At 41.8% G+C, this 15,093-nt stretch overlaps 1 protein-coding gene across 1 annotated transcript in view; it reads right to left on the bottom strand.

Moving 5' to 3' along the window:
- Positions 1–5,348: 5,348 nt before the first annotated feature.
- Positions 5,349–15,093, bottom strand: part of LOC134092203 (metabotropic glutamate receptor 4-like) — a 122,126-nt gene continuing 112,381 nt past the window's right edge. Inside the window, exons 9-10 of the mRNA XM_062544993.1 lie at positions 11,890–12,136; positions 5,349–7,769 (exon numbers count right to left, since the gene is read on the bottom strand). Of these exons, the coding sequence (XP_062400977.1) occupies positions 7,720–7,769; positions 11,890–12,136 (297 nt within the window). The 3' untranslated portion in view covers positions 5,349–7,719. The remainder of the gene's footprint in view (positions 7,770–11,889; positions 12,137–15,093) is intronic.

Here is a 15,093-nt window from a genome sequence, read left to right as displayed (position 1 = left end):
TTACCATATTACAAATGCCATAGATAATTGATGTGAAGCTGTGAAGAGAGGGAATAAGAGAGAGGGGTGACTTGAATCCCCTGGAGACCTGGGGGATGGGCCATATCGAAAATGCTGTGAACTGACTGCTTGCTTGAACCTTCTGGAAATGAATTGGCCTCCACAGTAGAACTGGTCAAAGTGGAAAAACAGAATGTGTGCAAGTGGTGTATTATTAAAAGAGGTGAGCGTTATCAAGGAGTCATCTTTTTACAGCAGGAAGAATGTTTTATGGCCCCACAGTTTTAAGCACTGAGAAGTAGAGAGACCACATGCTGGCATGGTTCATGCTTTTTTTTCTCTCTCGAAAAACAACTCACGTCATTCCATTCTGTGTGCACTCTTACCCATATTAAAATGTATGTTCAGATTCAATCTCAAATGAATAAATCTGAACAGAGTGTCACTTTCTTGGCAAATCAAGCCAACTTGATTTATATAGCATATTTCAAACACATGGGGTCATTAAATGTGCTTTACATAAACAAAAGTAGGATATATTGTGTCACATTGAAGTTCTATAGGGGTTTGATGATTCACTGGGACAAGGCATTTCATTACACCTGCCAAGGAGGACCTACAGTTACATTGCATATTTAATGGAGTAATTATGTGTGCTCAGTAAAGAGTGAAATTAAAAGAGATTTGATATGTATAATGTTCAAATAAACAGGATATCAGAAGAGAAAGTCATAGTAATTGCCTTCATTTTCAATAGGAAACCACTTATCCATTCCACAGTAATTTCACCCAATGATTCCAAGAAAATTATTTTTGCTCGGTGAATCCATTGTGAATCCTCAAGTGCTCACCTCAAGTGCAACTCACCTCTCAATAAATCATCATCCCAATGGTCTGGATTGACCAATATGTACAGTAACAAACTAAGTGAATGAGTGTTATGGCTTTCAAACTTCCCAGTTGACACAAACCTTTGATTCAGTAATCACTTCAATATCCTGATATGAACTATATCCACAATCATGACACTAGAGTAAATGTATTTTCTCAAGCAGCATTGCTTCTTAAGTTGCTAGCATACAGTTTTTGTGCTTTTGTAAATGTTTTGTTCTCCTGTGATTGAGCTGCTGAGGCTAGCACACAGTCATTGAATGAAGCCAAATAATAATACCGTAATATATATATGAGAAGCAAAGGGGCGTAAGTGACATTTCACCAACTTTACAGGAGAGCCAAAACAAATCTAACTGCTTCTATATGTTATATGTACAGTACCGTTAAATACCTTTGGTTTTTGTTCAATAGCTTTATATTTATAAACATTTTACTTCTATAATTTTGTCAGCTAGAAAGAGCTCATCAAGAGCTTTCAGGTGATATATATAACTCATTTTTGACCAAAATGTCACTTACGCCCCTTTGCTTCTCAGCCCTCGATATACTGTATATATATATAAAACTTGAGCAAATACCCAAGCCTGTGTGAGCCCAGATGAAGCTGTCAGCTAATTTGAATTTGCTCTGCAGGTGGTTCTAGAAAAGAGACCATTGATGCCCATTCAGCATCCTATCGCAATCACTTATCTGGCATGGGGTGCTTCATATGATGACAGATAAAGCAGTGCATTCAACACCACCAATATATATCTGAAGTTTGCCTTAAAAAGGACCCAAAGCTGGCATCTGGTCCAGATCCAAATAGGTTCAAAAAGGAGCGCCAGATCCAAGGCACTGATGCTGTCAGGTTTAAACAGAGAGGGACATGTATTTTCTTTGTGATTGAGAAAACAACTCCATTAAAAACCTTTGTTTACAAGATTGATGTATTTGCTGCCTTCCTGAAGTGATTTGTTAAGAGTTTGATTCACCAATTTAAGTTCAATTTCACTGTTGGTTCAGTCGCAAGCCAGTGAGATTTCAGAGGGGGTCTGATGTTAACAAGGCTACAAATACCCAGCATGTCCCTCCAAGTTGATCTTTGACCCTGTTCCATGTACCCAGATATTTACCTCAGCCAAGGAGGTTATGTTTTCATCGGGGTTTGTTTGTTAAATCGGTGAAGGTCAGAAATGACCCAAGGAAGAAACGATTACATTTTGGGAGTGATCCATATCACCATCGGGATTTTGAAGGCATTTATGTTTTTCGCTTAGTAGTGTAATGGCATGGTATGGCCACGTGTTGGCGATCTGAATAGTTTAGGTTCAAATGTATGACAACCTAGGAAGAACAATACAGGTGGATGTCTGCGCTCTCTGAGTGCTTTTAGTTCTTTATGCGTCCACGTGATTGTTGTTTTAGCTCACTCAGACGTATATTTTCACCTTCTAAAGTCAAAATGTTCTAACACGCCAGTAGCTTACTGTAATGTGACATTCAATAACAATTCAACCTCATTCTCTATCCCTACACACAAGTCACATTTCAATTTCATTTTCGCCATGCTTTATTTTTTCTCTCTGTTCCGTCCTTCTAGGCAACTTATTTTCAGATTTTTATGTCAGGACTTTTCTTCCCTGGTGTTTAATGTTAAAGTTTTGATGTAGAGGTTATCGCCACCTACTGACCTGACATGATAGTTTGAACACATAGACAAACAATATCTTGCAATCATTTTTGTGTTTTAATGTGTACATATATGTATATCTATATAATGTGAATATATATATATATATATATATATATATATATATACACAGTGGGGAGACTAGATGTATTTGATACCATGCTAAAGTTGCCTGAAAAGAGACTGGCATGGTGCTTTTTCCAGTATGCCTATTGTGCCTATGTTTGATTTGCATTGAGCTCAATGAGCATCAAACAGGCTAGTAGGCCACCTGGAAAAAGCATGCCAATCTCTAGCTATGGTGAAGGGTATGTGATGGATCCACGAAATAGCTTGCCTTAAGAAATAAAAATCTGCTTGCCCCTATGTTAACCCTATGTGTTAAATTCCCATAGGGTTACATAGGGGGTCAAATACTTCCTTCCCCCTAGCATTTAGGAAGAACGTTTATTTATTTACAATACAATCTTCAATCACAAAGAAAATTGGCGGTTTTATTTTTTACTAATTTTTTGAATTAAGACATTAAGATCAATTGTCTAATGATGATTTTATAATCCTCTTTTAGGCAACTTTAGCATGGTTTGAAATACATTTTCTCCCCACTGTGTATATACAGTAGTATATATATATATATATATATATGAATGTTGTGTGGACAGAATGAATGAACAGATAAATAAATGAATATCCATTTTTAGATATATCGATGTATGTGTGTACAGGATCTTATTGCAGTGCTTATTAACAGTGTAGAAGGTCCACAAGAAAGCCTACTTCAAAGACCATCAAAGTAATGAGCAACAGGCTGCGCTGACATGCTTGTGTAATGGTTTGACCTCTACAGCTGATGTTGTTGTGAAAGTCAGAAACGAAGGGAGAGCTCCTATATCTCGACAGCCCCAGTTACAAATAGAGGCCATACGTGAAGCAACAGGCCATCACCGGGAGATGTCTTTTTTCATCCCTTTATTACAGTGCATGAAAATGCACTGTACTGTTCTTCCTAGGCTTCTTCTTATTCTTCTTCTTCTAACGCATTTAATGCAGCTTCAACCGTTTAACGTAGAAACTTCATTCAAACTTTGTAACGTAGGTCTTGCTTAGGACACCCGTGCTATTTATTTTTCAACTTTGTAACTTTTATACTTTTTAAACTATAAATTAAAAACTATTACAATTTCCCCATAGACTTAACATTGTGATTATGACATCATAATAGGGCAATTAGAATCTTCTGCCAGGTGGCCAGGCCAGCTGCAGCAGCTCTCTCTCTCTCTCAGGCTTTAAGCATACATTCTCTGTGAAGACTACATATACATGTACCTGTTAAACTGTTTCCTCTGTCCACAACTGTTTCAAAATAAAAGTCCTCACTGCAATAATACACTATTAAATCATTTAACCATTGAAACTACTAATCTATTTAACTGTTCAACCATTCCCACTGTCAGTTATCATCAACTATGCCTCCAGTCAACTACATGAGACCTCCATGTACCTAGCAACCAACATAGCAACCATTAAAATTAAGCGTTTATGACCGTTTCCATAGCAACCAACATGATTTTACCACAGTAACTTCTTTATTCCTGATAGTGGCAGCCATGGATACCCTATTAACAAATGTTTCAAAATAAAAGTCCTCAGTAGCAAGTTAGCTAGTTAGCATAGTTAGCATTGTTAGCATAGTTAACATTTTTAGCATAACTGCTAAAAATGATTAGCTAAGTTAGCTAATCAACCTGGTTAGCATTGTTAGCATAGTTAGCATTGTTAGCATAGTTAGCATTTTGAACATTTCTGTTAGAAATCATTAGTTAAGTTAGCTGATCAATCTGGTTAGCATTGTTAACATAGTTAGCATTGTTAGCATTTTTACCATAACTGTTAGAAATCATTAGCTAAGTAAACCAATCAACCTGGTTATCATTGTTACAGTAACATAGTTAACATTTTAACATACCTTTTAGAAATCATTAGTTAAGTTACAACTGGAATGTTTAAGCTTTAAACCGTCTACCTTCACACATCAACTCTCTTTAAACTATGCAATCACCATCTTTACCCTAGTTACACCTTAGTAGCCATATCTACATCATCTATCTATAATTTTTTTCATTTTCATGCACTGGTAATTCCTTGGAATTGCATTTGTAGTTGTTATTATTATTCATTATCCCTTAATTGTGGTACAGGATTAATCACTGTGTTTTCTAGTCATTTCAGCAATGGATCCAATTCGACTGAAGGCGGTAGTTATTCGGTGACATTTTTTTTTGGGGGGGGGGGGGGGTGCAGGCAGTCTCATTACCTCATTCCTGACTGCAGGTGTACATGTCGGCCTGGTGAGAGCCTTTAATGGCCATGCTGGACAATATGTCTAAATAATTGGAGAGGCTGGCTGACATGACACATTACCCCCACTGCTACAAGCAGTAGTGAGGTTTTGATCACGTTGCCATTAATATCCGTGACATCAGCTGACTGCTCCTCTCCTTTCCACTCATTAGGTACATGAAAGGAGGCATCAAGGGAGACGCCTGGGATCTTAGTTTTACTGTTGGGACTTAGTCAAGTATGATCATGGCAAATACTCTGGTCATCACCGTCACATCCCTAGGGGCAAAGCCCTGATGTAAAGTCATCAATTGTTTTGTTGTTGTTGTTGTTGTTGTTCTTTAAATGACTCTGCCATAAACTTGTGTACTTGTTTGGTTCATATTTATCATTTTAATGTCAGTGCTTACACTGTAAAACATTACCCTGACCAAAATTGGTTTGTAAAACATTTTTATTAGAAATACAGTATGCTCTCGTATAAAAAAAAACTGAACATGCTTCACATACTTCGTTTTTTTATTTTTTAACAAATACTTTTGATCATCATACAGTAGATACCCAGGCACTGCTTCTTTTTTTTAACATTTTTTTTCTGTTTTTAAGCTGTCAGGACAAAACGCAAACATTACCAATCCATTTAGTAACATACATTAACTTGCCATTTAGTTTTGGTCAGCACTAACATGTTTTGCTTTGCAACACAAATATTCAGCTGAAAACAAATGTAGGAGGAAAACATAAGCAGCAAGTCATTGAATTTACATCACAAACAACCAATATTCTCTGAAAAGGTGAACCAAAAACAAGACCATTTCATTTGAATCATTACAGCCTTTCCTAATTTAGCAACTAGCTGACAGACATTACACATGAATCAACCATATTCAGCACACTTGCGTGTTGTTCCCGTCTGCAGCCTCCCAAATCAGATAATTTTACTCTGTACAGTAAGCCTTTCCACCGAATGAGGCTTACTGAGTCAAAAGTAGATAGTGGAAACATCCAATTCCTGTACCCATATGCAAGCTTTTGCCACTACTCTGTATAAAATTGCTGGTGCTCACCTTAGCAACCATGTTTCCTTTGTGTAAAGCTTTCTCAGCGTCATTAAATGTTTCAGTGGTATTTGTCGGTGGTGGAGCCTAGTTTGTGCATCAAAGGCAGTTATCATGGCTACTAAGACTTTGTGCCTTACGTGGGCTGTATATTGTAACACGTTTAAAACATTATTGTTATGATTGCCTTACATATACCACCCTTGTGCTTCCCTTGCTTCATACCCTTGTGCTTACTTGGGTTTGTTAGTTGGGGTATATTGGGATGTACAGTACACAAGCTCTTTTCTGTGCTGTTTACTGGTACAGTAGCTGCTGTTGTGCTCTGCTTTAGGGGGCATCTGTATTATCAGTTCAGGGAATTAGGAATTAGTTCAGTGTTTTGACTAAACATAAAAGCTCATTTTGTCCCTAAGTTCTTTCTATTCTCGCCACTGACCTGTCAGTAATTTGTTCATTTAGGAACGTGTCTTAAAAAGTAAAATTATGTTAAAATAGTTACAAGCCACTATGTTAAGTTTGTTTTGTTTGTTTGTCGAGGGACTCATGGCTGTGCTACAGCCCACAGTACACTCTTAGACTATAGGTCACCATAGACAACCATCCGCTCAGGAGGTATTGCTGAGGACATGAACCCACACATCTTTGTAAGGGGCTGCTGCAAACCATTTCTCTACTACATCTTGATGCTCTAATTAATTGTGCTAATTGTTGCGAATCCGTTACAAGTGGAAGTGAATGTCTTGCAGCCATCACTGCAAAACCAAAGGCCAACTCATGTTTTTTTTTGTCTTTTTTTTTTTCTTATGACAGTGGGTCACTCAAGCATACATAAACTCAGACCCGTCACTTAACCAGGTTCATTTTTATCAACAATTGACCAGGGACCAAATGGTGGTACTGCAACGACACAGCAACAGTTTGAATGCATTCCACTGATTTTTTTTTTTTTTTTACAACACAACACAGGGATGTTCAACCCAACATGCTCAACATCTGTAAACATTGACAAAATGTGTTTTGCTGCGATCGTGATCGTTCACATTATTTCCAAACATAAGGGAAGGAGTCAGGAGTTTTGAATCAAACTCCGCTCAGTCAACATCGTGTGACTGTGATTCATCTCCGCAGTGTTGCCCTTTCTCTTTGGGGTAAATGCACACATAAACCCTGAACCCACCAGTCTGCATTTGCGTTTCCCAGCTTACACACAACAATATCTTAAAGCATCAAAAGGCAATGCTTGATGCGGAGTGTGGTCAACCAGCAGACCACAAGATTGCACAAACCTGAAAAGAGTTTTGAACAAAAAGCAAAAACACTAGTGGGAAAAGTAGTTTTCACAGAAGAATCAATCAGTCCATCTGACGAGATCCTCGCTTTGTGTCTGGACGTGAAAACGCTGTGCTCACACATGCTCACATAAATGTACACACACAAACACGCACACACACACAAACACGCACACACACACACACACACACACACACACACACACACACACACACACACACACACACACACACACTGATGTGCCATACAGAAGCATACATTCCAAGTCTTGGACCAGTCCAAGTTCTTCTGGACCATACTTTTGGAGCTCCCGCACACCTCATTGTGAGATCATTTAGAGAGCCGCCTCCCGCAGAGAAGTCCATATGCCTTTTTTATTTCCGTCTTTACCGTGTGGACAGCCTAAGAATGAAGGGCTGCTCTCTGTCAAGTCAATCTGTGGTACGCGGTGGGGATGCTCCTCTAGAGTGCATGGTTACTGTAGCTTATGTATGTCTGTTTGGAACCAAAGGCTGCGGAGAGAGGAGGAGGAAAAAGAAGAGGAAGACTGTTGGTCAGAAGGACATACAAACAAACAAACATAGCTGGACAAGTTAGCTACAAGTTAGAAGGCAATGATGACCGCATGCCACAGCACAGCAGGGTGCGTATACATTAATGTTGCACATAGCAGAACGTTAGCATTCTTATATTTGAAGAATTCGCTTACAACATTTTCATTCTTCAAATAGGACAGGACAACGCAAAGTTTACAGCCCAGTTCCAACTATTCATTTTCACCATGGTGCATATCAGTGCGTCACAGCAAGTCAAAACTATGCCTTAGATGGATGTTGGTGGATTTAATGGTCAGACAGCTCTTTTCGTCCCATTTCTATTGACAGTTAGCTACTGTCATGGAAGCCACATCACTCTCAGTTGTCACCTAGATACGAAACAGGTCATCTTAGTATTCAACCCATTTGTTTTCAACAGAGAGAGACCCTCATTAAAGCTGTGATGGAACGGGCCAAATTGACATTCCCCACCACACGGAGACTAAATGGACCTACGCACGCCGTTTAACATTACACTTTGTCTTATCACGTGTTGTCCACTTCCTCACCCGTAATTAATGCTATTTGCAGTGGTTGAGGCTAATTAGCTGGCTGTTTACACATCAAACCCATTTTGTTAACCAGTGTATGTAGGCAGAGGAAATATTTGCAGAGAGGTTAAATTGATGCATAAAGCCATTAATATGAAGTCCACTTAAAATGCAGACAAAAGCAAAGCATAATTGTGTATTTCAGTCACTTACCCACCAAATACCAGGATCACAGCGAGGTGACCACTAATGATGAAGGGCCCATTTCATGCCAGTCTTTCTCATGCTAATGCACTTCTTCATTAGGCCCTTTAGTTCATGCATTTCAATACGGACAAGAAAAAGCGCGGGCTCATCAGTTTTTGTAAATGCATTTGCATGGAGTGAATTACCTTTGCATGCACTTGCATCATTCTTCACGACTCTGATCCATGTTTTTGAACTTTTAACATCTCGCCAGCCACAGTGGAATGCCACTGGCCTTTTCTTGGGCTTCAGAGGCCCATGTTGTCTTTCAACCAGTTTAGCCCCGGAGAGAGAGAGGCCACTTGAGATCTTAGAATAAGACATGGTGCATGTCTCCCCCTGGCTGCCAGGAGCAAATGCCTGGCAACCCTGCCCACCCTTATCTGCACATATCTGTTTTGATGTGGCAATCGTGCCCCTACTTACCAGCAACCACCCTATACACACACACACACACACACACATGCTGTACACGTACACACATACACACACACACACACACACACACACACACACACACACACACATACACACAAACACCCCGCTTGCCTGGCCACATCTGCAAGTCGCAGTAGATATATCTGAATGAGCCTCTGCTGCTGACAGGCAAAAGTATTTTGGGGGGAATCGCAAGCGAGGAATTTTATTTTCCCACCGCGCTTTGTGTCCCCAATGGCAATGACAAATGAACCTTATTTAAATATTCATGTGCAGAGAGCTGCCTTTGAACAATAGACGGTTCCGGGAGAATTGGTGCTGGCAATCCAATCTGTCTCTCCCTGCACACACCCCCCCACCCCCCACACATTGTCACCATAGGCTCCATTAGAGCAAATCTCCCAGTTTTGTCACGACTGGAAACTGATAATGGGGAAAGCTATGGTTATAGGCTTGGTCAGATTTGGATGTTATGTCTTCCATCAATGACAATCACTCTGCATTCTCTGAGCTGTCTCAGAGATAGAATGCACATCTGCATGAGCTAAGCGACTGAATGACATACTTAAGTATCCCAGAAACTTCAGTCTTCAAATCACGTCTTAACACCCCCCGCCCCCCTTGTTATATCACATTCCCAATTCCCATCACATCCAGGGGAGATAGCTCCGTATTTTTTAAATGTCATACATGGGCAATCAGGGGTGTTTTTCACCTCCCTCAAGAGCAGAACTTTCTATAGATCTCTGCACCATTTTTCGAGTTTGACTCCTAAGTCTCTTACATGTGCAGTGTATCTCTTTTTCCCAGACACAAGTGTTCCCCCCCCCCCCCTCCCGACATGTCGAAAAGAGAAGCAGGTTGGGCGTGCGTGTGTGTGTCTGTGTGTGTGTGTGTGTGTGTGTGTGTGTGTGTGTGTGTGTGTGCATAATCACCCAGGCAGCCCCTTGCTGACTCAGCCGCTTAACTTTGTTATTTACTGCAGGCATACACAAGAGCCTGGAGGTCCCCGATACCAGCAAGCATGCTAAACTGGTTTTAAATGAGTGTGTGCTGGACACTGAGAGTTTAAGGGTGCCACTGAGAGGAAACTAATTTGCCTCTCCATTATTTACACGCTATGCGCTAGCTCTCTAGCTCTCTCTCGTGCTCCCATGTTGAGCACATATAAGGAAAAGGGGCTGATTAAATTCACAATGGGAGCTTCTACCTTTTTCCCTGCAAGTTGTATGCAAATGTGCTTACCGTGTCCCAGTGCCAACTAAGTTTGATTGGCAGCCGCAATATGGTTTCCCGAGGAAGAGATTTCACGTCTGATGGGAATGTGGTGGTATTATTTCCAGATTTGTAATTTCCTCGCTGTACTACGTCGAGGCCACGGATAGCAACTTGCAGCGGTCTCCAATGTGTTTACCCGAGTTCCCTCAGTGTTTCCGCTGGTACCAATGTTTTGTGATGGCCCATCAAGGCAAAGTCCTCCACAGCAAGAAAACAAAAAACAATCCAACCAACCATCAATAATCTAATCCAAACTGCTTTGCCCTGGGTTGATTGCAAACCGTTAGATTCAACATGAACAGTGGTGTGCTGAATCCAAAATGTTTTGACTTTGAACTTATCCCTGGTGAGTGACCCAGCATGTCTCTGTGTACACATTACCGAATTAGGAATTGGTTAACGTTACCAGAGGCTCACTCCCCGTCAACTAACCTGCACGTTACAGATGCAGTGTTGTGAGGCTGTTCAGTAAAGCACTGGTGACAAACTGTGATTAGGATTTATTCATAACAACGCATGAGTGCTGCCCAAATGAGCATGTTCATGTGCACATGAATTCACAAATGTAGGCAAGTTTGTTTGAGCAGTTTAACTTCCCAGCCATCCAGCTGCACATCACATAACCTCTACCGCTGACCAAGTCTTTTGCCAAAGTAAAAGTCTGCTTCAGTGTGTTTTCATCTGAAATTCAGTTTGAAAATGAACGTATCGGCACACTTTACATGTCTGTCAAACTGACATGTCATTAAGATTTGGAAATCTGTGGTGCAAAGGAGAGAATGTGGTCAGGCAGATTGCATATCCCAAACACCACTATACTCATACCACCTCCTCACCACCCCTGCCTGGTCAGTTAGATTGTGAACCCCTCTTCCTACATTACCCCCACGCCAAACTCCACAGGAAACACTGCCTTTGGTCCTCAAACAACTCAAAGTATTGAAGACGGTTTAACGCTTCTGCCTTTTGTGCAAAATTGACTGCAATTTCCAGGGATGGAGGAAACAGGGCAGCTAATTTCCAAAAGCCACTGGGCTGTAAAATAACAGCGCATGCTGGATAAATAATAATGGGGAACTTCGCAATAATGGTCTCACGGCCATTTAGTACATTGACTTACGACTCCTGAGCAATACTGTGCACATTGAATTAACTCTACTACAGTAAGCAGTGCACCCCTGCTTCCTATGCCTATAGCACCCAGTGACCTACACCAGGTGACCCTCTTGGTGGCCCCTAGCTGCCCACTTAGCAATATCCTTACCATAGCTATGCTGATGGCTCAGGGGAAGGCATACACTCCTTAATGCTAAAGTGTTAGCACCGATATACCCTCATTCCGTGAGGTCGAATCACCTCGGCGACATGAACACGGGTAATTCACGATGATGGCCAAGTCATGCGAGGTGTTGAAGCCATTATGCATATAGATTATTAATGCAGCAAAGATGCCCATGCACCAGACACAAGGCGCTGAATGCACAGAGGCGATGTGGGGGGGGAGGAGAGGGGGTGTGTCAGCTTTACCTTTCTCTGCCCGCGGCTCAGTTAAGAGGGGAAGGCTGCTACTCAGAGGGAATCACCTTGTGTCTCCAGGTTGTGGCAGAGCTCGGTGCGGGCCTCGCCGTTGGGCCGCAGGCTGGCTTTGGGGTTGAACTTGTTGGACATGGTGGCGGCGGTCACCACCGCCTTGAGGCTGCGCGTGCGCTTGGGCACGTTCTGCTCCGGGTGGACGAGCACCACGTACACCTTGGGCATGTACAGGAGCCCCAGGGACACGGAGGCACTCAGGCTCACCGAGATGGTCAGCGTGGTCGTCTGGATGTACATCTGCAAGGGGACCGTGGGGGTGGGGGTGGGGTGGGGGGGGAGGGGGGGGGAGAACAGAGAAAAGGCAGCAGACAGGATGAGAATCAAAGGGGGTGACAGCACCATGAATAACACTTACCGTTGTTCACTCCTGTGCCAATATGCGTTAGACACCACTCACACAATGTTAGTTTGAAAGGTCACTTAATAATTCTTAGGACACTGCCAATACTCTCAACACTTACAGAGTGTGCATGAAAGGTGGAGGGGAAAATCATGTGGTTTTTTTGCACTCTGATTCAAAAAGAATCATGCAGACAATGTATTCCGTTCTATATTTTTTCCCACCTGTGATTATCTACAGAAAGTACAAATTACAATCCGATGTGGAAGCTCAAGTGAACCTGAGTGCACTGTGCTGTTCTAAGTGCTACAGCAAGAGTGAGAATTCCTATACCCTAGAGGACAAGGTGGAAAAAAAACATACATATCCAGTGACAGACAGACCCGGCAAGACTAGATACCACTGCTGTGTCTTTCCAATTCCGCATTATGCTCTGCTGAGCTCATTTAGCTTCACACCAGAGGCTTTTGAAATCATGCTGCTGCATATGAAGAAGTTTACAATGTCAATAAAAATGACTTTCATTAGTCTGTCTAGGATGCCTGTTTGCAGGGGGGGTGGAGAACAATGGCCATTAAACAAACAACAAATCAAAGTGTGGTGTCTTGCCCTTCAGCTTGTTTGCTTGATGTGTTTAACTGGAGCTGCAGTAACAACAGAGTACAAGGGACTATCGCAAGATTGCTTGGAAATTAAACCAGAAATAATTTCTGAGATCTGAATCTCATTATCTCTGTCTTCTGAAATTACACCTGAATGCAACTTAGTTCCAGAGTTTCCAGTTATAGCATCTGTGAATTAGCAGACATCAAATGGACATTTGCTCATAGCCAGGAAGTTGTTTTGTGTTCAGCTTCAGTGAGTCTTTACACAAGACCACCAATAACATTGTGTGTTCCCTCGAACAAAGATATAACAACATTAGTCTTCCTCCAACACACCACCCCAAACCCCCTGATCCAGCAACATTGAAAAGCAAAAAAAAAAAAAAAAAAACCTTCACCTGGCTCCTCTTTGCTGTTCACACTCCATATTTATTGATCCTTCTAGCTAGCCGTGGTGCAGCGATCAATAACTGCAGAATTGAAGTGAGATGGACAGTGTGGGGGATCAACAATGAATCGATGCAAAAAATGTCTAACTGTTCTTATTTCCGCCATCCCAGGAGTGACTTGGTAACTCCCAGGTCCTGACCCCACACGTAAAAGGTCACTTCCATCCCCACTTCACCACAAGATGACCTTCCTTGCGGTCATTATGACCTTGACCTTCGTGAAATGATCTACTTGTTATTATTACGCACATTCAGCTAAACTCTCTTCGATCATTAATTCAAAATAAAATATAAATATATATTAGCGTTAACTCTTCTGATGACAGTTCTAAATTCCTATGACTTTTCATCAAAACATTTTTTTCCTTTAAGCAATCTAAGTTAACCACCAAAGATCGGCAGACCCCCAACTGATTTCAGAATGTTGAAATCGTGCCACATCACGATTGACTGTAATGAGGGATGACTCAGCAACAGCAAAGTTTCCATTTCATGTAGCTGCAGAACCTCCCAGTTGGACAGAGCGGGACAGTAGGGGTGTGTTGCTAATCAGCCTCTTCCACATTTAGCCGACGCTCCATCTCTGCGTTTTGGGAGAAATTATTTTTAGAGGAGCACCTCGCTGCAATACCTGGGCACTGCTTCTATTTCAGAGGCTCCCTGACCAGTGCTGTCAATTCAATATGGGCCTCATTCATAAGTCAGGATTAAACAACTCATAACTTCAAAAACCGCTTCATTTCAGGCTAAAGTACTACTGGGAAATGTAGTGAGGGGCGTGAGGTGGGTGTGAGACCTGCATCTCCTTTACATTCCTGATCGGCTGAGACCACCGCAGACACAAAGCTAATCTAAAAAGAATTAAAGCATTCAAAATCAACAATTAAACGGTGAATGCTCTTTGCCCAGTCTAAGCAAATAATCCATTGAGCAGCATGGCTCCTGACAGGATTTAATGACTCCTCAATGGACACCTGATCCTCGGTAGATGAACCATTTCTTTTGACTCTTCCCGCAGGGTAGACGGTAGAGGGGAGGAATTGATTTGCTCTGTAGCCTCAAATTCACCCTTAATCTCGCTCTGTACCTGCATCCGTATGTGTGTGAAAGCTGCTGAAGGATAGGTAGACTGGCTCGCGTGCTGCACGTAGAGAAATCAGGGCCTCATTAAGGGGACTGCCAGGGGCGATGTATGTTCAGACACCAAATTTGCAAACTAATGAGAGAGCAAGAACTATGGAGGAGCCTGAGACTGAAGCAAAAAGGCCACGGAGGTTCTGTCTCGACGCAAAGAGCAATGCAAATGAGTCTGCACCTTGAGCGGTGTGGCGTTTTCATTGGGACACATTTGAAAGGTAATATTGTATGTTTGTTTTGTTTTTTGTTTTTTTTAACAAATGCCAGGCTCTGACCAAGGAACAACTATCACTGATAGAGCAGCCAAGTCTATTCTCAGAGGCTCAGCAATAGCACTAGCTGTTAGACAGACATACAACAGGAAAAATCCACAGAATACAAAAAAATCAGGCCATGCAAATGATGTCTGGGAAGATAAAAACAGCAAAGAGAAAGTGAGCCGTGGTGAATATAGAAATGGTATAAGGCTTACAGTAAAGTGGGGCACCGAAGAAGTGTCAAGATAATGACCATATAGCCACCAAATTTAAGGCTCCCGAGCAGCCCCCAGAGAGCCTAGTAGAGCGCTTCTGAAAAGACCAAGGCCCATTCATCAGTCCAGGGGCACTTACATTTTTAGAAAGGCATTCGGGCGACCTGTGCAGAGGAGGTAGAGCAGGGGAT

This window comes from Sardina pilchardus, chromosome 9 (genome assembly GCF_963854185.1).
Source record: "Sardina pilchardus chromosome 9, fSarPil1.1, whole genome shotgun sequence".
Lineage (NCBI taxonomy): Eukaryota > Metazoa > Chordata > Actinopteri > Clupeiformes > Clupeidae > Sardina > Sardina pilchardus.
The sequence above is the reverse complement of the archived record's forward strand: the minus strand, read 5'-3'. Positions and strand labels throughout refer to the sequence as shown.